The sequence below is a fragment of the Eptatretus burgeri genome, chromosome 12 (assembly GCF_056783735.1).
Source record: "Eptatretus burgeri isolate ZD-2024b chromosome 12, Ebu_testis_v1, whole genome shotgun sequence".
Taxonomy (NCBI): Eukaryota; Metazoa; Chordata; class Myxini; order Myxiniformes; family Myxinidae; genus Eptatretus; species Eptatretus burgeri.
In genome coordinates, this window is record NC_140972.1 from 65,790,749 (window position 1) to 65,811,965 (window position 21,217).

Here is a 21,217-nt window from a genome sequence, read left to right on the forward strand (position 1 = left end):
ATTTTGTCTGGGACTAAGTCAGCATTCATTTGGCATCTGATCCAAAATTGATTTGCAAATACGATTCTAGTGCAGCACAAACAGGGTGCTGCATCTCGGATCGTGCCTCGTGTTGTAGGAAATGTTAAGCCAACCAGCTTATCAACAGTACTGTTTCCAGTACCGTTGGCTGTAAAATATTTGATTATGTTTTTCGAGTAGGCCTATAAACTGGTCACAGAGACCATTTATCACATTTAAATGTCAAGTATTAGTGTTGATGTATTTAGATAATAAGTAAACATGTAGTTTGAGTTTGAACAGATCATGTCATGTGGATACATAGCAGCAGCGATGGGCGAATGTCCCCTTTCTGTGTCTGTTCCTATAAACAGAAGGCTTTTTCGCACACGCTTGTACTTGGAATAAAACAAGATCATGCAAGTGTGACAATGCCAATGAAAATGTACATATTTTTAGATCGTACAAAAACTGGAGGCTGTGCCTTTGCATATTCTAGTTTTCTGATAGAATAGTAAAATGATAATCGAAAGTATACCAATTGAGAGATATCATTCATTCAAGAGAGCAGCAATACACCATTTTATGATCTGCATATCTCTCTTCATGAAGGACTGGATGATTTACTTTATTTCTTTCACATGAAAATAATGTTTTTATTTTGCCTGTCAAGTGCCCTTGAGAGGCAAAGGTTTGAGTATCTATTCTGCATGAGTTCAGCAAAATCCTTCAACACAACACCGAGGGTGGTCTAGATCAAAGCTGCAGTTCATAACAATCTCGGAAACCACGTAATTAATACAAACATAGTAGTGTTACCTTTCTGTGGCTCTTTTATTGTGGTTTGCCCCAGCTCTATGAGTACGCATCTGACGCATTCACATAGGTTGATTAATCTGGCGTATTGTGGTTTTGAAGCCTGGTGTTGGCTTAACGGTTAAGGTGGCTAGCTTATGTTCTTGGTGTCTTGAGTTGAAATAACACCGAGTGGGTTAACTCAGCCTATCATCCTTCTGAGGTTGACAAAATGAGTACCAGCTTACTGTGGTAATAAGCCATTTGAGTATCTTGCGTCGGAATGGTGAACCATTCAGGATTGTACTTCTTAGCCAATGAAACTGCCTCGGCAACCCAATGCGCCTCATGGCGTTAAAGGAATGGTTATTATTATTGTGGGAATGGTTATTATTATTGTGGTGTTGAAGATTACTCATGATGCTCAGAATTTGCAAAATGAAACTTCGGACACAGGATCGAGATAATAGGGAAGGAAAAACTGTTGGGCACTACAAGTAAAATTCTAAAGGTTTCCAGAAACTTTTGTTTTTTGTCCGAATCATGGATTCATCAAGGTCTTGAACAAAGCAGGAAGAACTCACTGCAGTTGAAGTTGAACTGATCCAATGGGAAATTTTAATGTCTAGAAACACCCGCTCCCTTCAGCAGCCGGTGGCGGAGGTGGGACATATATATATATATATATATATATATATATATATATATATATATATATATATATATATATATATATATATATCAGACTAGGCATAAGTCGTCATCATCGGGACCGAGAAAAAAGCGACGACTTAGAAATGTGACGACTTACGCGTATGCGAACATTCATGATGACTGTGGGGTGAAGGATGAAGTTGCGCGTGGCCTGGACACGTATGTGTGAGAGCCGGCTATTGTACCAAAAGGAAAACGCAATCGTCGGGGCATAGGTGGGCGTTCATTGGTGAGTTGGAAAGTGATCAAGCAAAGATGGAATTCATGAATCAGTTTATCAAAAGTAAAGATAATGAACAACTGTAAGACAACAACTTCGCCTGCTTATCACCATGATGGGATTGACCAACGAACCCCAGAGACTTTTCTGGCAGCATCTGCCAGAAAAGCCCAGTCTCATCGGAATTGTACACGTCCCGAGGCTGATACCTTTCCAAGATGTCTTTCAATTTGCCATCCTTCCAGTCGTGCACCACTGCCGAATCCACGCTGCCTGATTCGCCGCACTTCTTGACCTTGCCGATTCCCCACCTCACTTTGAATCTGTCTATCCAGTGCATCGGAAAGGTCTCGGCATCATCATGCCCGAGGTCCGCAACGAATTAACATGCCTTCAGCAGCAACATTTCACCGTCCAACCGAATATTTGGCTGAGCCGACATTTGCCAAAACCAGATGATGAGCGCGTCATCGACATCTTCAAAGGACACACATTTCACGCGTTTCACACTTACCATCGGCCTCGCGATCTTCTCCACTTGTCCAAACATCGTGCCCTTATTCTTCAAGATATCGTTCAATGTCTGCCGTTTGATGTCCAACTTCTCAGCTATGGCTGTTTTCTTCATCAGTGGGTTTTCCTCGCAAAACTGGATAATGTCGTATTTTTCTTGGTAGGTTTTAGTTGTAAGCTTGCACTTTGTCGCCATTGTCCTGCCTGCAGTTCGATCAACGTGTGTACGCAGTTATAAATAGCCTATCACTGGCGGTGTAAACCAATGAGCGAGCATCAGGATTCCATGAAATCGGGCTTCTCACGAGGCAGCAGTTCCGTGTGACGAGTTAGGAGTGGTAATTTACTTGAGTTTCCATTACGTGGGAACGGACAACATCTGACGACTTAGACGAAGTGACGACTTAGAGATGACGACTTAAAGAGGGATGACCCTTTATTGATAGGGACTTAACATGAGATAAATTCGGGACTTTTTGACGCTGCCGACTTAGGCGAAGTGACGAGTTACACGCTGCCGACTTGCGCCTAGTCTACTGTATATATATATATATATATATATATATATATATATATATATATATATATATATATATATATATATATATATATATATATATATATATCTATCTTCTTCTTCCACTTTCGGCTGCTCCCGTTAGGGGTCGCCACAGCGGATAATCCGTATGATCCGCATCGTGATTTGGCACATGTTTTATGCCGGATGCCCTTCCTGACGCAACCCTGGTCGCCTCTTACGACACAGGGATATGGTACACCTATTTTAACCAGGGTATACACCGGCCCAGTATACTGGTACTCATTTTGCCGACCTTGGAAGGATGACAGGCTGAGTCAACCCCCTGGTGTATTAATTCAGTGGCCCAACGGGGCTTGAACCCAGGACCTCTTGGATCCCAAGCCGCTGCCCTAACCACTGCGCCAACACCAGGCATATATATATTGTCGCGGATTCGCGCCCGCCGGCGTGCGAACGGCCACGTAACTCGAATCGCGGCACGTCGCCCACCGGACGGACAATCCAGTCGTGACCCTCTCGGACTAACGCCGGGAACCAGTCACGGGTGGACCTTTCGGTCTCACCGCGATCGTGCCAATCGGCCCCCGCGTGGGATAGGGTTGCTCGCCAAATTCGACCTACCTAAGTACCCACACGGAGGGTAGACCGGGCGATCGCACCTCGCCGCAGGTCGACTTCGGACACGGGCCACTTAAGCGACCCGTTCCGTACTATCGGGATAACCGAGCGGTGTTATTCGTCGACCTCGACGGTTCGATTAATTATCGGGCGTCTTAACCCACGACCAACCCTTTACGTGAAGCAAGATGGGGATTCAATGAAAGAAAGGACGAAGCGAAGCGGGAAAACAGTTCAATAATAAGCACATTTATTTCGCGATGAACGGAAAGCACACATATACAATTCCACCAAAAGCACATGGAAAAGAAGAAGACAAAAAGCAAATGCAACAATGCAGATCTAATGCCGACTACGCGAGCACACGGCAACACTTATACAATTTTACTTCACAGACGGTGCTGACAACACATATTCCCAAAGCAAAAGAAAAGAGAACCACCCTCCAGGATGAGGGGGTAGGCGGGCCTGGGGCCGAGACCGTGTCGGGCCTACCCGTCTGATGATGAGACGCGGAGCGGCGGTGGTGCCTCAACTCCGCGGGCCTCGCGGACAGTGTCTGGTAGGGGGTGGGAAGGGGGCCCCCTTTGTCGCACTATCTCAGCGCGGGGGGAAACAGGAGGGGGTTGCTGATGCTCGGGGAAAGGAGGATTTCACAAAATCTCGGGTCCCGCGACGAGCGTCTCCACCACGACCTCGGTCGCGCCGCCGGCCTTTCTCTCCGCAGTTCCCCGAATCCGACGCGAGCACCCCCTCGTCCGCCTTCGCCGCCGCCGCCTCTCCACAGCTCCGTCCTCTTCACTCCGACTCCGCGAGCTCCCAACTGCACTGAACTGACGAACTGCTTCGCCCCTTCCAACTGCGAACTCTTCCTCCGCTTCCAACTCCACTCTTCCTCCTGCGAACTCAACTGCCTCGACTGACGAACGCGGCCCCTTATATCCCCCGTGGCCTCGCTCCTTCATCTTTGACCCTCTGCCTCCGACCTTTCACCTCTCTTGCTGGCTCCCCATTGGCCCGAGGAAAAGTGGGCGTGAATGCTTTTTGATCCATGAATTTGCATATAGCGACCGCCCTCCAATGCCCTGGAGGCGGGGCCAAATCGCCCCTCGCTCACCGATTGGACGGAACAAAAGTGAGCGTGAGTCGTTTTTGATCCGTTTTTCTGCGGAAAGTCCGCGATGCTTTTGAACACGCTGCTCGGTGCGCGCCCTACACGAGTCCAGCATCGGTGCCCACGAGTGGCACGAGATGACGGTGATGCGATGGTGGCGAGTTGTGACGGTAAAGGTCGTGGCGGTTGTGGTGAAGCGGCATTGTGGTTGGTGGTTGTTGTGATGGCTGTTGAGACGTGGTTGGTGGTGGTAATAATGGCGGTTGGTCCAAAATAAAGATAGTAAAAGAAAAACGGCTATCCTGAAGAGTCGCAGCCCTCATGAATGACATTTATTCCCTCTAGACAACGGGTTTGGGCCTAACTACACATATACTTACCGAGATATCTCACCTAAGGGACCTGAATGGTGGTTTGCGAATTTGGTCAACCACAACAATATATATATATATATATATATATATATATATATATATATATATATATATATATATATATATATATACACACATACACACATACACACATACACACATACACACATACACACATACACACATACACACATACACACATACACACATACACACATACACACACACACATATTGTTACGGATCTGGAAACTATATGCATTCAAACATACAGATGTCCAAAAAGTCAGTTATTCCGTTAAGTACGTGTGAGACAGGTCCCTTCCTTTTGTCTAGTGGGAGAATCACAGGTGTGCGTTGTGATGTCCTTTTAGGCAGGTTATTACATCGAACAAACATCCAACAACCAACCACGGTACCTTCCAGTGCTTGCAGCCCTCGCCTCGCTGACCACAGCATACGGGGCAAAAACGTCCAGTCCGCAGTTCCTGTTCGGCTTCTCCAAACGCTCCAATTCTTTCTTGTCGAGTCCACATGCGTGGAGTGGCCAGGCCTCGCCGGAGTCTGGCCGAGGCCCCGCCCAGAAAAGGGCGGGCCCATGGGAGCCCCGTCCAATCAGGGTGGACAGTGACATCTGTTTCACTGAGCCCCTGCCCCGTTCGGGGAGGTCCATAAAAAGACGACACCATCCTCAGTGCAAGGGGAGTTCTGTGGAGAGAGTCTCAAGAGTGAGTTTTTTTGGAGGAGTTGAGTTGGTTGGTGTGCGTCGTGTGGTTTGCGCTGGAGTTTTGCATTTGGCTGGTGGTCGTTGGAGTTTTTCTGGGTCCCGTCCGCGACCCTGATCTCCACCCTGGGACTCCGACTGCTCCACTCGGGTTCCTCCACGGGCACGAGTCCCACGCGTGTGACGGTGGGCTGAGCCGCATGACTATTAGCAGGTGCCGCACCGTGAAGCACCCCCTCCCTTCAACGTGCAGGTACCCAAGCGAACTGCGAACCCCAGCTCGTCTCTCCCTCTCTGGCTGCGGGGGTCTTTTAATAAATCACCTGAGTGTGTGAGCCCGTCTTGTAAGTAGAAACTGTATGTGTTTTTTTAAACATTGTAAATTCACACCAGTATATTCCGCGATAAGTCTTGCTCTGTCTTCTTTATTGTAAATAAATTACTGTAGAAATGTTCCCAATTCATTTCCGTCCTTTCTTTCATTGGTCCAGCAAGGTTCAGATCTGAGTTTACCGGGTCTTTGTTCCCGTTGATCTGCTCATCCAAGCCGGCACGGCTTTGGCAGCTCCACTCGACTGCACCCGAACCGGAGTTGGTAGTCGGTAGTTGGAGCTCTACCGCAGTCAGTAGAGTGACCCGGTTCGAGCAAGACGTTCCGAGGACATGGTTCCCCGGTAGATGACACCGCTTAGTTAATTAGGTAAATTGGTTCCAGACAAAAAGACCCTACGCTACGCGGTGGAGGTATTGGCGTCCCACGGTCGGTTCAGCGACCCGCCAGCTCACGGAATTATCCGGAGCGACGGCCTACAATTCTGGGGAGTGTTGTGGGAGACGACGTAACTTTCCCCACCTAGTGGTCATTCTCGCCACCGACCCCCAGCCCTCAAATATATATATATATATATATATATATATATATATATATATATATATATATATATATATATATATATATATATATATATATATATTTACAGGGTGGCCTGAAAGTCACTTTTCCCCTTCCCAGCGAAGCACTGTTCTTGAAGTCTTTTAATATACAGGTTTTATTGTGCAGTACTTACAATAATTAATTTGTCATTGTATCTGTATGTGCTCCATCATTCTTCTGAGTCAGTGTTTCTGCATACCATAGCGAGCGAGGGGGCAAGGGCAGAGGGGAAGGGATGGAGGAAAGTGCGAGAAATTTGTCAGGGGTAAAATAACTTTTGGGCTACCCTGTATGTATATATTATATATATTGTTACGGTTGTGGAAATTCATAGAACACCATACAGGTTCCCCAGAGGTCAGTTATGTCGATAAGTGCGTGTTCAGGTTAGATTCCCCCCCCCCCCGATGTAAAAAGGGAACTATTCATGTGCCGGGCTGTGCATCTTTGAGGTAGTATTATTCTTTGCTGTCGTTTTTTTTTTAAACGTCTCCTCACCTTCATCTCCGCGGCGCCGCCATCTTGGTCACCGGCAACGGCATCCACGAGCAAAGTCACAGGGTGTTTTCAAACACAGCCGTGTTGTGAGGGTGATTCCTGCCACGTCCGCTTTGAAGGCAGAATCGGATCAAAAGGGGCAGAGCCCGGGGGGGGGTGAAAGGTTGGAGGTGATAGACCAAACACCCCCCCCCCCAACCCGATAAAACGGCGAACCGAGATGCCGAGCGGTTCAGTTGAGTTGAGGAGAGGAGTCGGGAGCCAGTTGAGGACGGAGCTGAGTGGAGTTTGGAGCCTGGGGTCCAGCCGGGCCTGCGGTGCCGTGCGAGGTTGTGGATCGGTGGAGGCAGCCGGAGAGAGGTCGCCAGCCAGGGACATAACGGTCCGAGGTGATTGGGCCCCAGGACGGTCCGAGCGACGCGGAGGAGTGAGCGGGCTCTTAAGAGAGCATCAACTCGAAAAGAGCAAAGCCCGTTCGCTCCTCTGAGGCGTCGTCGGCTAGGCCCGATCAACCAGGCCGCACGGCTTCGCCTGAACCGACCGGGCCGCCGTTACACCAGCTGCCATGTTGACGACGAGACATCAAGGGTCGCCCCAGCGAGTCACCATGAGGGTGGCAGGTAACCTGCACGGTCTCGCGGAGCTCCTGCGGTCTTCATGGCTCTGCGGAACATTAAAGGCCTACGGGCCCTGTTCTCTTTTCTTTCCTGGGGTTTTTGCATGGAAGTCTGTGGAGCCTTGTCCAATAAGTAGAATTGTTAAGTGCATGTACGTAGTAAATAGACAACGGCTGTAGGCTTTTTGCTCCTGTCTTGTCACTTACCCCCATTGCTTCATTGCTTGCATACGTGTGTAAAATAAATGCCATTGTTTGAATATTCACTTGCTTGTTGCGTCCCTTCCTCCATTGAACTACCGTTGTTGCATTCGGAATAAATCGCTGGTTTTTAACACCGATAAGCTGATCGGATCCAACGGGGCTTGGCGATAATACACCGCTCGGCAAATCGCAAACTGAGCGAGCTGCCTAAGCGGCTTGTTTCCGAGCAAGTTCTGTTGAAGTACAACCTCTCGGTAGTCTGCCCGCGCGAATAATTGGGTAAATCGACCATTCGGCGATCGGACCCTGTAGCGCGGGCAGAGCATTGACAAGGTTGTGGTGTGCTTAAAAACACACCCGTAGCTGGATTTTGGCGTTGATCCGGAAAGCTACGACTGGATTGCCCGTCCGGTGGGCGCACGGCCGCAATTAGCTAAAAGCGGTCGCCCACACGCCGAGCGGGTGGAAACCACAACAAAATATATATTTATTTATTTATATATATATATATATATATATATATATAGTCATACCCCATTTATCGCGGGGGTTACATTCCAACCCCCCCCCCCACCCACCGCGAGAAGTGAAAATCTGTGATGAAAGGATGCCTCCCAAAAAAAATCGACTCGTCTGGTCTGGTCGGCTTGGCAGTGATCGGGTTCGAGGTGCCGGAGATCGACTCGTCTGGTCTGGTCCCCTTGGCAGTGATCGGGTTCGAGGTGCCGGAGATCGACTCGTCTGGTCTGGTCGGTTTGGCAATGCTCGTCCAACCGCAGCAAACCTTTTTCCTTCCCGAAGCATATCGAGCACCTTAACCTTCTCCTGGAGCGTCAGGACCTTTCTCTGGCGCTTCAGTTCCTTGCCAGAAGCCTTAGAAGGTGCAGGGCGTTTGGGCGGCATCGTAGGGCTTCGAGAAAAAACGTAGAAAATATTCGAAGTTCACAAGCAAAACTTTGTCTCGCGCGTTGTGTGACTGGTCGAGCGCCACGCGTTATCATTTATTGTTTAAATAATTTATACTTTATATATTATTACTGCAATATACCAGTGGAATCCACAGAAAAAATTAGTTAGGATCCAAGGGAAAACCCGCGATGAACCGGGGGCGCGATAGGTGAACCACAATATAGCGATGGATTACTGTATATAGTGTTATGGCTAATAATCCCCCGTCTGCAGCAGGGGTCAGTAAGCCACTTGCACTGTGGCACGTGTACATGTGGAAATGGTACATAATCCCAACCCCCTCCCCCACGGGGAGGGCGGGTTGTACCTGTGAGCTGACCCTGGGTATGACCAAAACGTGTGCAAAATTTGATTGAGGTTGGCCCAGCCTTGTTATTATTATATGAATTTCAGATATACATACATACATATATACTGTTACAGATCTGGAAACCATAAGCATTCAACATACAGATGTTGCAAAAGTCAGTTATGTCGTTAAGTATGTGTGTAGTCAGATCCCTTTCCTTTTGTCTATTGGGAGAATTGAAGGCGTGCATTGCGATTTCTTTTAGTTAGGTTATTACATCTAATATACTGTTACAGTTGTCGATATTCACAGAACACCGTTCAAGTTTCCCAGAGATCAGATATGTCGATAAGTGTGTGTTCAGATTAGATTTCCCCACCACTGTCGAAAGGGAATTATTCGTGTAACCGGGTTGTGATCTTTGAGGTAGTATTCTTCTTTTGCTATCTTTATTTTGGAACAACCGCATCTCAACAACCACGCCATCCCTACCACAGTGCCAACCACGACATCTCCTCAACAAAATCTCCACAAACGAACAACATCGCCTCACCTTCATCTCCATTGCGCCGCCATCTTTTCGCCAGCCACGGCGAATCCCAACGAGCGGCACCTCCGCCAAACACGACGGCTGCCTCGTTGGGGCGACGGCCGGTGATTTCTGCCACGTCCGCTTTCCACGGCCAGCGATCTCTGCAACGTCTGCTCTCTCCGCGGTTGGCGACGAGATCGGATCAAAACACCAAAAGGGGCGGAGCCAGCGGGGGGTGAGAGGTCGAAGGTGGCAGATCAAACTCACCTCCCCGGACTCCATAAAAAGGCATGCTGGAACGCCAAGCGGGTAGTTGTTTTTTGCCTGCAGTCTGTCTGGAGTCGAGCTGGAGTCTGGGTGGAAAGCGTCAAGGTTCGAGTCCAGTGGAGGGCAGTCAGGGTCATCGGAGCGCAGCCAAGCCTGCAGTACCATGCCGAACTGTGGGTCAGTGGTGACGGCCGGAGAGGAGTCGCCAGCCAGCGAAACACGGACGACGGAGCAAACGCTGAGGAACGGGCAGGCTCGTAAAAGAGCATCAACTCTTGAAAGAGCAAAGGCCCATTCGTTCCTCTGAGGCATCGTCGGATAGGCCCGATCGACCAGGCCGCAAGGCCCGGACCAACCGAGTCACCATTACACCAACTACCGTGTTGACGGAACATCGAGGGTTGCCCAGCGAGTCACCACGAGGGTGGCAGTTAACCAGCACGGTCTCACGGAGCTCCTTCGGTCTCCAAAGCTCCGTGAACATTAAAGGCCTACGGGCCCTGTTCTTGCCCTTTCCTTTCCTGGGGTTTTCTTTGTATGAAAATTGTGGCGCCGTGTACGCTAAGTAGAATTGTGGTTAAGTGATCGTGTACATAATAAATAGATACCGCTGTATGTCTTTGTTTGCTCGTGTCTTGTCCCTACCCCCATTCATTGCATACGTGCTTGTATATCTGCATTGCTTCATTGACTGCATACGTGACAAATAAATGTCCTTGTTTGAATGCTCACCTGCTCGTTGTGTCCCCTTCCTCCATTGAGCTGCTGTAATTACGTAAGGAATATTAGCTGGCTTTTAATAGCCGATAAGATAATCGAGTCCAACGGGGCCTCGCGATAATGCACCGCTCGGCAAATCGCAAACGGAGCGAACTGCTTAAGCGGCTCGTTTCCAAGCAGGTCCCGTTGAGGTACAATCTCTCGATAGTCTGCCCGCGCGAATAATTAGGTAAATCGACCATTCGGCGATCAGACCCTGTAGCGCGGGTAGAGTATTGACAAGGTTGTGGTGTGCTTTAAAAACACACCCGTAGCTGGATTTCGGCGTTGATCCGGAAAGCTACGACTGGATTGCCCGTCCGGTGGGCGCGTGCAGCCGCGATTAGTTAAAAGCGGTCACCCGCACGCCGAACGGGTGGAAACCACAACAATACCATCCCATCTGCATGACCCCTTCGGCCCATCACGCTCCATCACCACCCGCTGGCTGCTCGTACCTTGACTTGCCGAGAGGGGGTCTCGCGGTTCCAGTTCTCGGCTCCCACAAACATTGTAACTCTTGTCCGATGACCTTCGCGGCACTGACACTGTTACTCGCCGAGAGCGAAGCCACATGGAGGAGTAACTGGGGTCTCCTGGCAGGGCGGACAGCGAGGTGCGTTTTCGCCAAGGGCCCCTCCCCAAGGAGAGAGGCCAATAAAAATCTCCGAGACTCTGTAAAAAGGGCCCGGTCGAGTTTGCTTTCACGGTGGCTGTAAGCAGTCAGTTTTGTTTCACGGTGGCTGCTACAAGGAGTTTTAAGGAAGGACAGAGTGACCCTGACCTCCCTCCGTGGACCCCGATTGTTCACCACCCGAGCTCCGCCACGAACCACGAGTCCCTACGTGTGACTGGGGACCAGACCAACGACCTTTATCCGGTGCCGCATCGTGGAGCACGCCCTTCCTCCAATGGTCAGGTACACCACCGAACTCTGACCCCCAGCTTGTCTCTCTCCACGGCTGCGATGGTCCAATAAAGACTGAGTTTCTATTCATTTTGTGTGTGTGTGTGCGTGTGGGCCCGTCTTGTAAGTAGATCTGAATAAGTGTTTTTGCTCATTGTAAATATTCCTTCTTGCATATTCGCGTTAAGTCTTGCCTTTGTCTTTTTATTGTAAATAAACATTTGTAGAATATTCCCAGTCCATTTCTGTCCCTTCCTGAGTTGGTCCAGCATGGTTCGGATCTGAGTTTCGGCGGGGTTTTATCCCCGATAATCCGTTAATTCCAGCCGGCACGGCTTTGGCAGTTTCCGCTCAGCTGCACCCGAACCGGAGTTGGTAGTCGGTAGTTGGAACTCTAGCGCAGTCGGTAGAGTGACCCGGTTCGAGCAGGATGAGGGCGTGGTTTCCCCGGTAGTCGAAAGCGCGTAGTTAATTAGGTAAATTGGTTATAGGCAAATAGACCCTATGCTACGCGGTTGAGATATTGGTGACAACAGTCGGTTAAATGACCCGCTGGCTCGCGGAGTTATCCGAGCGACGGCCTACAATTCCAGGGAGTTTGGTGGAGACTACGCAAGCTTTCCCCACCTAGTGGTCGTTCTCGCCACCGACCCCTGGCCCACAATACATACACTCGTGTATTGGACAAAAAAAATGGAAACACCAATCTAGTGTCACTTAATAGGGCATTGGGCCACTACGTGTGGCCAGTATGGCCTGTATGCACCATGGCATAAAGTCCACCAGTGTCTGGAATTCTGTTGGAGGTATGTGGCACCATTCTTCCATGAGAAAGTTGATCAACTGACACCTGTTTGACAGAGGTGGAAAACGCTGTCTCAGGTGTCATTCCAGAATATCTCATTAATGCTCAATTGGGTTCATATCTGGTGACTGAGAAGGCCATGACATATGGATAACATTAGTGTCATGGTCATCAACCCATTGGGTGACCACATGTGCTCTGTGGATGGGGACATTGTCATCCTGGAAGACGTCCCTCCCAGCAGGAAAGAAATGCTGCAACATGGGGTGAAGATGATCAAGTACCATTAAATAGCGATTGGCATTGACCTTGCCTTCTAAGGGAATGCTGCGCCCAAACCATGCCAGAAAAAAGTGCCCCACAACATTACAGAACCACCAGAATCCTTCACTGTTGGAACAAAGTTCTCAGGGTTTTCGGAGTTCCTTATGTTGGCACCACATGTGCATTAGTCTGTTTGGTGAGAACATGGTGAAGGATGATTCATCTGACCACATCGCATTTCTCCATTGCTTGGTAGTCCATTGCCTGTGCTCTGGACCACTGGATTCGCAAATGTGCATTGCCAGGTGTGATGAGCGGTTTGTGGTATCCCACTCTGTGAAGTTATCGGTGGATCGTTTTTGATGAAAGTGGCTGCTCGTGATCCAGGTCGAAATTTAGTCAATTGATCTGCAGTTGGTTACTTGCCTGCTTTGCCTTGCACTCAAATTGATGCATGGATATCATGATCCTGGAGTATGTGCTACCGCCCGCTGTTGCTCTTTGCTGATGATGTCTTTCCCTCGTAGTTTCATGCCGACATCACCTTCGACACTGTTGCTCATGAAACATCGGCAAGTTTATCTGTCTTTGTCACTGAAGCTCCAGCCAAACGTGCCCCAACAATCATCCCTCTTTCAAAATCAGTGAAGTCTACTCTTGCAACCATGCTAGCCATAATTATAGGCAACCAGGCTTGTGCAGCATTTTTATACATGACCCTAAGCATACTGGGATGTTATTTGCTTCATTGGCACATGGGCCACACCTGTGTGGAAGCCATTACTTTCAATATACTTGCTGGCCCTCATTTACCTAGGTGTTTCCATTTTTTTGTCCACTACCTATACATACGAACATACAAACATACATTTGCCTTATTTAATATAGTAGGATTAACTCTGTGGATCTGAGTATCATGTCTGGGTACAATGTATGGTGCAAGGCTGCATGGCAGGGTTCACTGCACAGGCACAACAGGAGGGTTCATGCATAGCAGTTTTAATTGCTGGGCTGAGCACTTGTTTTATCAATTATTGCTATCCATAAACTAGGACTTTGCTCAGAAACTGAAATGATTGTGAGCACTGTTTCACAGGTGAACAAGAGAGCTCCCACATGAACTAATGTTGATGTCTTATTTCAAAAACAGAATTCAGAACCTCATCGTTTTCAAAAAATAAAAATAAAAGAAGAATATTGAACCTTGAAAAATGCAACTACAATGCTTCCATTCCCATTTAAGGTTGTCGGCTTCATTGACAATATAATAGATTTGTTAGTTATTTGGGGTTTTAATGGAATTGTTTGCTTCGGTAATCTTGAGACATTCATTTCAGGTCTGTTTTACATACTTCTACATCTTTTTTTGCTGGAACAGTTGCAAAGGCAATGTGATTATGCTCGCATGGCTCCTTCGGGCTTACGTGTGAATTGCCAAGTGAAATTAATCTCTGGCTGCCTCATCCCTTTGCTGGCAGGGTATTTGTCAATCGAAGCTTGGCTATGGAGAGGATTAAGTGCTTTGGCTTTGACATGGACTACACTTTGGCAAGTAAGCATAAGTGCAGTGGTTACTCGCAAGGTCTTGCTGAAAGGTATACAGTTTGCATTTGGCAGGTAAATGTCCGTGGCCCTTGCCATGGTGTGAATGGAACTGAGAGATAATTTGCACTGTCTTGCACATTTACTCTTTGGGAATTCTCTTTATGACCTTTGTAAAAGTCTAATTTAATACAATGTACCTCACAGCCCTATTTTAACCGCTGTTTGAATTTGATATGAAAAGCTTTATTACAGTACAGACCAAAAATATAGGCATGATTAGGTAGAGGTGACAACCAGCATTTGGTGTGTAATAATAATAATGATGTGTGATTTCAATATTTAACTCTGTTGACCACAGGAAACTGCCACTTGTCAATATTGCACATCTTTGCCTTATTGCCAGGTACAATTGCTGTTTGGGCAGGTGTGTGCAATCTCGATGTCACCCCCCCCCCAATCCTCCTTTACACAGTGTACAGGTCACCGGAATATGAAGCTCTGGGTTTTGATCTCACTGTTAAAAGGCTCGCTTCCATCGGCTATCCACAGGAACTGTTGGATTTTGAGTATGACCCTGAATTCCCCACCAGGTGACACAATCTAACATGCACTGTGCGCTGCAAAAGACTTTTGAATATAGACATCACATGTGGATTTCTTGCAAGTAACATTGTCAGTAAAGGCTTTTGAATTTGTGACATTGCAGTTATTTTCCTTACTGAATTAATATACAAACGAGCTGCGAAGTAACTCTGTGAAAATATATATTTCATATTCATTTTTGACTATTTTGTGTAAAACCAAGGATTGGGGAATGCCAATTCATTATTAGCCTTGGCCATTCCTGAAGGTACGGGAGGCTATTGTAATCCATTCGTGTGCCTGTCAGAGTCCGCATGCAGACCAATTTTAATACAGCGCTCCTGGAGCAACTTTAGACAAAGTTATCTGGTGTAATCATAACCATCTTTCATCTAATTTAACTGTAAGTTGATTTTATACCATAATTATGGATTATGTTAAAGCCACTTACACCCATTCCTCAGTGTGTGTTTGCCCACAACATCCATGGTTTGAGGTATGCGGCAAAGCCTACGGACTTGACTCTCATATTTTTGGCGTATAAGTCAATACCTTTTTCCCAATAGTCCGGTCCTTAGCTTGTACTCAGAATTGACGTATCTATGGTTTAAGACATTGAATTGCATAAATGAAAAAAAATTTGCAAAGTGTGATTATTTTCTGAAATAAACTGTAGAATTGTTAATTTATAATGCACGACAAGAAGTTTCCACAACGTTGTGGATGCATTCCTAGAAAGTGCAACGTTGAGCAAAACGACGTCAAGCAGACAAGGTATTCCCATGGACGTAGTGTTATATAATGGGGGGGATGCATTCCCAGAGCACATTTTTGGGTCACCCTAAGATAACTATAACCTCACTTAACTACATGTTGGAGGAGACAAGTACAGTATTTAACAAAGGAAATGGACAATTAAATGAACAGTTACAGGGTACTAACCAAAATGTATGGCTGTGGAGCGGAGGGGTTACAAGGAGGGAGAGGCATTCCTTTATGTCACGGACAAACTGTTCGAATAATTTGTGGTTTGGGACGGCAAAGTGGAGGAAAGCCTGGAGCAATGTGGCGCTCCCTCCCCGCTTGTCCTGATTGGGCTTTCGGGTGAGTGACGTGCCAAATCTGGAATCGAGAAATCTACAATCTAGCTATCGAACGGGCAACATGGCAACAAAATCCAGAGTGGAGAAGTCATCACTGAGGTGCCGAGGGCTGGTGTGATCAGAGCACCGGAGAATTACGAATACGGTAATGTATTTGGACGAAGACGAATCTTGTGTTGAGAAAACCAAGAAGGCTCATTGCAGTTGCAAAGCTAGGTGAACAAACATTGAATGTTTATATTGCAATGTGTCAGTTGGTCGTTTTTACTAAGGAGTAGTGAACTGTGACAAAATGCAATGTGCTTTGAGCCAGTGCTGATTTAATGATTCTGTAATCAAACGGAAGACCAAGAAGGAACCCGAAAAAGTAAAGAGCAAAGAAACTCGGATCATCAGGAGGAACCTGGATTGAATTCAGGTTTCAGCCGCTACTCCACAACCCTCAAACCCATCCATGCACATCCAAGTGAGCCTTCCAGAACACTTTCTGCAATAATTCACTTCTCCTTGAACAGATAGATAATGAAAGAAAGAAGTAGAAAGTAAAAGAGATGAAAGAGAAGAGAAAGCAAGAATTAGAATAAGGAAAGAAAATTGTGACTATTAGTTTTAAATACTGCAGCTCTGGTTTCATGTTCTTGACATTGAAAAACTATTTACATTAATAATTTTGAAAAAATGATCATAAAGATGTTGCAAAACTATTTGCATTGCGAATTTATCAGAAAGGTTGTCCCACTAAGTAATTCAAGTAATGTGCACAAAACCATTCATTAATATGCAAGACCCTGGAAGTACTGTAGCGGGCAATGTGATGTGTCAGGGATGAATTAACACCTCTTTTGTCCTGACTGACTGTTTTGCTAACTACCATAGTTGATTTTGCTTCATCTTGAACTCAAAATCGACTTTTCTATGAATGAAGGAAAGAAAAATGTAAAAATTATCCCATTTGACTTGGTACTTCACATCTTGCTAATACATTTGACTTGCTAGTAGAGTTGGTATGAAAGGTCAAAAAATACAGTACGATGAGCAACCGACTTTAGAGATGGTTCAACAAAGTTTTCTATCTAATTTAATCATAGGTTTTTGTGGCTTTTTTTTATTATTTTTTTAACCTTGAATGGTTAAAAAAAATTTTGTCCAAGTTTGAGACGTTTTACTGCAATCTAAATAATTCATTCAAAAATGGATGTTGGAATTTATTGGGTGACTTAATTAGCCGCTTCTACATCCTGAAGATGCATGAAAAGCTATCGTAACATTCAAGTTTTTTTTTTTTTTTTTTGAGCTTCTGGGTCTCATTATCTGCCATGACCTTTCCTGGGAAAGCCACATTTCCAACCTGGCCTCCAAAGCCAGTCACCGACTGGGAATCCTCCATCGTGCAAAGTCCTTCCTCGGCCCATCTGAGCTTCTGACCACATACAAAGCTTTCGTCTGCAGCCTGATGGAGTACTGCTCTCCCCTCTGGGCTGGTGCTCCTGCCTCTCACCTTTCTCGGCTTCACGCTGTGGAAATCAAGGCATTTAGGATCATTGGCATCTCCCGCGACGAGGCTGAGTCTTTGGGCCTCTCACTTTCTTACCGCAGGCAGGTCGGTGGTCTTTCTGTCTTCTACTGTCTCCTCTCCAGTCTCACACCCCCCCACCCTGTCTGCGATATGTCACCACCATATTTCCGCAGGGGCTCAAGGCCCGCCAACAACCCCCTTCTGCTAAAACTACCATAATCACGAATCACTGCTCACCTTCACTCTTTCATTCCTCTTTTTTTCCAGCCTTTGGAATAAACTCCCACACTCTTCAATCCTATTTTTCCCTCCAGGCCTTCAAAACAGCTGTTCCCTTCTATATTGTATCTTCCCTCATCCAAAACCTCGATCTTTTCTACCCCCATTCATCCACCCCAAACCTACTTACTCAAATTCCCTGCCTTCCTTCCTGAAAGTCCCTGTAATGTCCATCTTGTTTACTTCCTTTTTCCCTGCCCCATCCCTTTCCCTTCCACAGATCTCCTAAAGTCTCTGTTCCCCACTGTTTTGTCCTTCCCTCTCCTGCCCCTATTGTTTCATGCCCCCCTTGCTGTGCGTTGTGTGTTAGCTCTCATACGAGCCTCGACAATGTATACAAAAAAAAAAATCGGTGCTCTGTGTCTGTCACTGAGTGTGTGAGTTGCTCTGGTTCTTTGATCTCAAATCTTACTGTATATTGTTAAGTGTGCATTGTTAACACACACACACACACACACACACACACACACACACACACACACACACACACACACACACACACACACGCATTTTAAGACCATTTTCCCCGCTAAAGCAGGTTCTCTGTCATCCTACATCTTGTTGTCCTTTCTTGCTTTACTAGAGGCCTGGTGTTTGACAACACGTACGGGAACTTGCTTAAGGTGGACGCTTATGGGAACATATTAGTTTGTGTGCACGGCTTTCATTTCATGAAAGGGTAAGTGAGCAATTAGACATTGTCCATTTGTCCATAGGAATGCTTTGTAATGTAGTGTGCAAATATATATATATATATATATATATATATATATATATATATATATATATATATATATATATATATATATATATATATTAAAATGCCATCTAAATATTGTGAACATTTGCAACAGAAATGAAGAAGGTAGAGGGTATAGGGATCTGTTTCCATGTACCATTCAACTTTAGAGGTTGATACCAACTGTAACCTTATTTAGTGAGACATTACTCTACCCGTGTGCCAGAGAACCAGGAAGTGGGTGTTGCCCATGTGTGTGCACAGATGTCCCCGGTTAGGCTGCATTGTTAAATGCTCAGTCTTGTTATGAATGCAGTCCTTACCCTCCACCCAACATTTTCCAAAACGGTTGGGAAGGATGGAGACATCTTTCTGACGACAACCACCCTTAATGGGAGGTTTGCCAATTTGGCATTTTAAGTATCAGTCTTGGACACATACTTGTGTCTTCAGACATCTTTAGAAAGATGAAATCAGCTTGAAAGAGACATATAAGGATCAATGTTGTTACACCTTCGACTCAGATGGCTTGATTGTGGACCAGTTTCACTTGGAGTGTGGAAAAATAATGTGATTACTGCAGGCAATATAATGTTCCTGCTTCCAATTTTCGTAAGGATGGAAGAGAAAGAATGTTGAAATTTTCTTGCAAGTCACATTGTCAGAAACCAAATAAGAATGTTATACTTGTATACGGTGAAAGTTTGGACTTGGACAAGTACAAATGGAGCATGCTGATGTATTAGGGAAAAACTGAATGAGGGGGCGGGGGAGAGTGGTGTGGAATGCTAACAACGATAAGAATAAGTTCATTTTTAACCTGACATGGAAGAAGGAGCTAAGTCGTATTTCCTAATTGTAAAATCAGTTTACTTCAGATAATAGAATAACATTAAAACCAGGAAAAGTGTGGGGTGGCGTGTGAGGCTTTATGGAAGCCAGAATGGTTTGGATTGCAACCCCCCTCCCCCCCTTTTTCCTTCTCCTCCTGCTTCATTGGTGAAAATACATAATTACACCTTAATTCAACAATTATCCCTTCACTTTCACTTGTACAATTAGTCTTTTTGTAGGGTTGATGGTCAACAACACCGAATTTCTGCATCACTACTCAATATACTGGCTCTATCTTTCAATAGTTTTTGGACACCTGCATCCCCTTCCACAACACCCAAACCCTTTCCCTGGACTTTCAAAAGTCGTCATCTGATTCTGCAAGCAATCTTTATAGATTTAGGGAAAGCACAGCCTAAAAAGAGACCATAATCCTCCAGAGCCTGCACAGGCTACGATTTGAGTATTCACAGGGTGTGGAGGATTTAGGACATCATAATCCAACAGCAAAGAAAGTCAGCTACATGTCCAAATGTCTCTGGAAAATAGTTTGTGTAAACCCCTCTTCTTCATTGCATGGCCCACCACTGATGGCTTCTGGTGGCATAAAGTGCTGCCCCTGATGTGCGGCCGATGATGCATAAATATAGAAACACCCCCATCATAATCCGCCATAAATGCTATCAAATTGACTCAATGGGTTCAAATGGGTGTTCCAATGCGATGCATAAAAGTAACGTGACTACATCAGTAAATGGCAGTATGCAAAGCATTATGCTTGCAGCCCAGTAACCACAACAACAACAGAAAATAGAATACGTGGAGACGGGGCCTAATAGCAGCCATTTTTGGAGTCTTGCAGATGGTGTGGTGGCTCACACTGACGTCTTATTGGCAAAAGTGCCCTCATTCTAAAAAATTGTGAAGATCACTGGTGTAAACGAAATCAGATTATTTGGTGTTAAATTTGTTATTTAAAGATGCAAGGAAAATCGAATTGGTATTTCAAAGCAGTGGATATGTTAGTTGTGCTACTGGACAAGCAATGTGTCTAGTGATACAAGTAGTCAAGATATTTGAGAGGAAGAGCAGCTGGAGCCATTGATCAAGACCCACATAGGTGACCTGACCTCAATAAAATAACAGCTTGACACAACCCAGTCAGTAATAAGCAAAATTCTGGACAAATTCATTTGAAGTTCAAAACAGTTAAACTGGTGAACTCAAGTTTAGGCCATGCCATTAAAGGCCACATTGTTCAAGCACTGTCAGGGGCTTATTGATCCCACAAAGCCAAGGATGAGTTGATGGGGCATGCTTGATAAGATATATTTTAACCTTGACAATTAATGTATTGTATAAGCTGTATCCAAGTACAAGCTTTCACCTTGTAAAAGTAGAACATTTTTATTTTGTTTCCTGCAATGTGACTTGCTCTGAAGAAATACTCAACATTATTTCTCTATTTCAACTTCATCAAAATTGGAAACAGAAACAGTACAATGCCTGCAGTAGTCACTTGTTTTTTTCCCCCTTCCACAGCTCAAGCTACATAAGGTCACTTTGAAATTGCAAGCATTCTTGGAATTGGTAAAGGTCACTGAAGCGTGGATGGGGCTTCAGCTATCATTACGTGCAGCTCACACAATTTTTTTCCATCCAAAAATAAAGCTCTAAAAATGTAAACTTGTTTGTATGTTGCTGATTTTTTTTTTTTTTTGGGGGGGGGGGGTTATATTATTTGAGTCGTCATAAAATCGACGAATGTGATGGATAAACGTTGCAGGCCAGAAATCCGCGAACAGTATCCAAACAAATTTATCCAACGTGACGACACAGAGCGATTCTACATCCTGAACACCCTGTTCAACCTGCCAGGTGATTATTCCACCTTCTTCCTTTGTGTGATGAATTGCCCTTCCCATAATCCCTGAAATTTTTTTAATGCGGTTGGCTTATTTGG

The 21,217-nt window shown here is 45.8% G+C and overlaps 1 protein-coding gene across 3 annotated transcripts in view; it reads left to right on the forward strand.

The window, feature by feature from the left end:
* Window positions 1-21,217, forward strand: part of LOC147015794 (cytosolic purine 5'-nucleotidase-like) — a 74,099-nt gene that overhangs the window by 12,956 nt on the left and 39,926 nt on the right. For all 3 annotated transcript variants that reach the window (XM_085848310.1, XM_085848311.1, XM_085848312.1), the window contains 4 exons: window positions 14,135-14,208; window positions 14,674-14,791; window positions 18,265-18,360; window positions 21,041-21,132. In XM_085848310.1, the coding sequence (XP_085704436.1) occupies window positions 14,135-14,208; window positions 14,674-14,791; window positions 18,265-18,360; window positions 21,041-21,132 (380 nt within the window). The remainder of the gene's footprint in view (window positions 1-14,134; window positions 14,209-14,673; window positions 14,792-18,264; window positions 18,361-21,040; window positions 21,133-21,217) is intronic.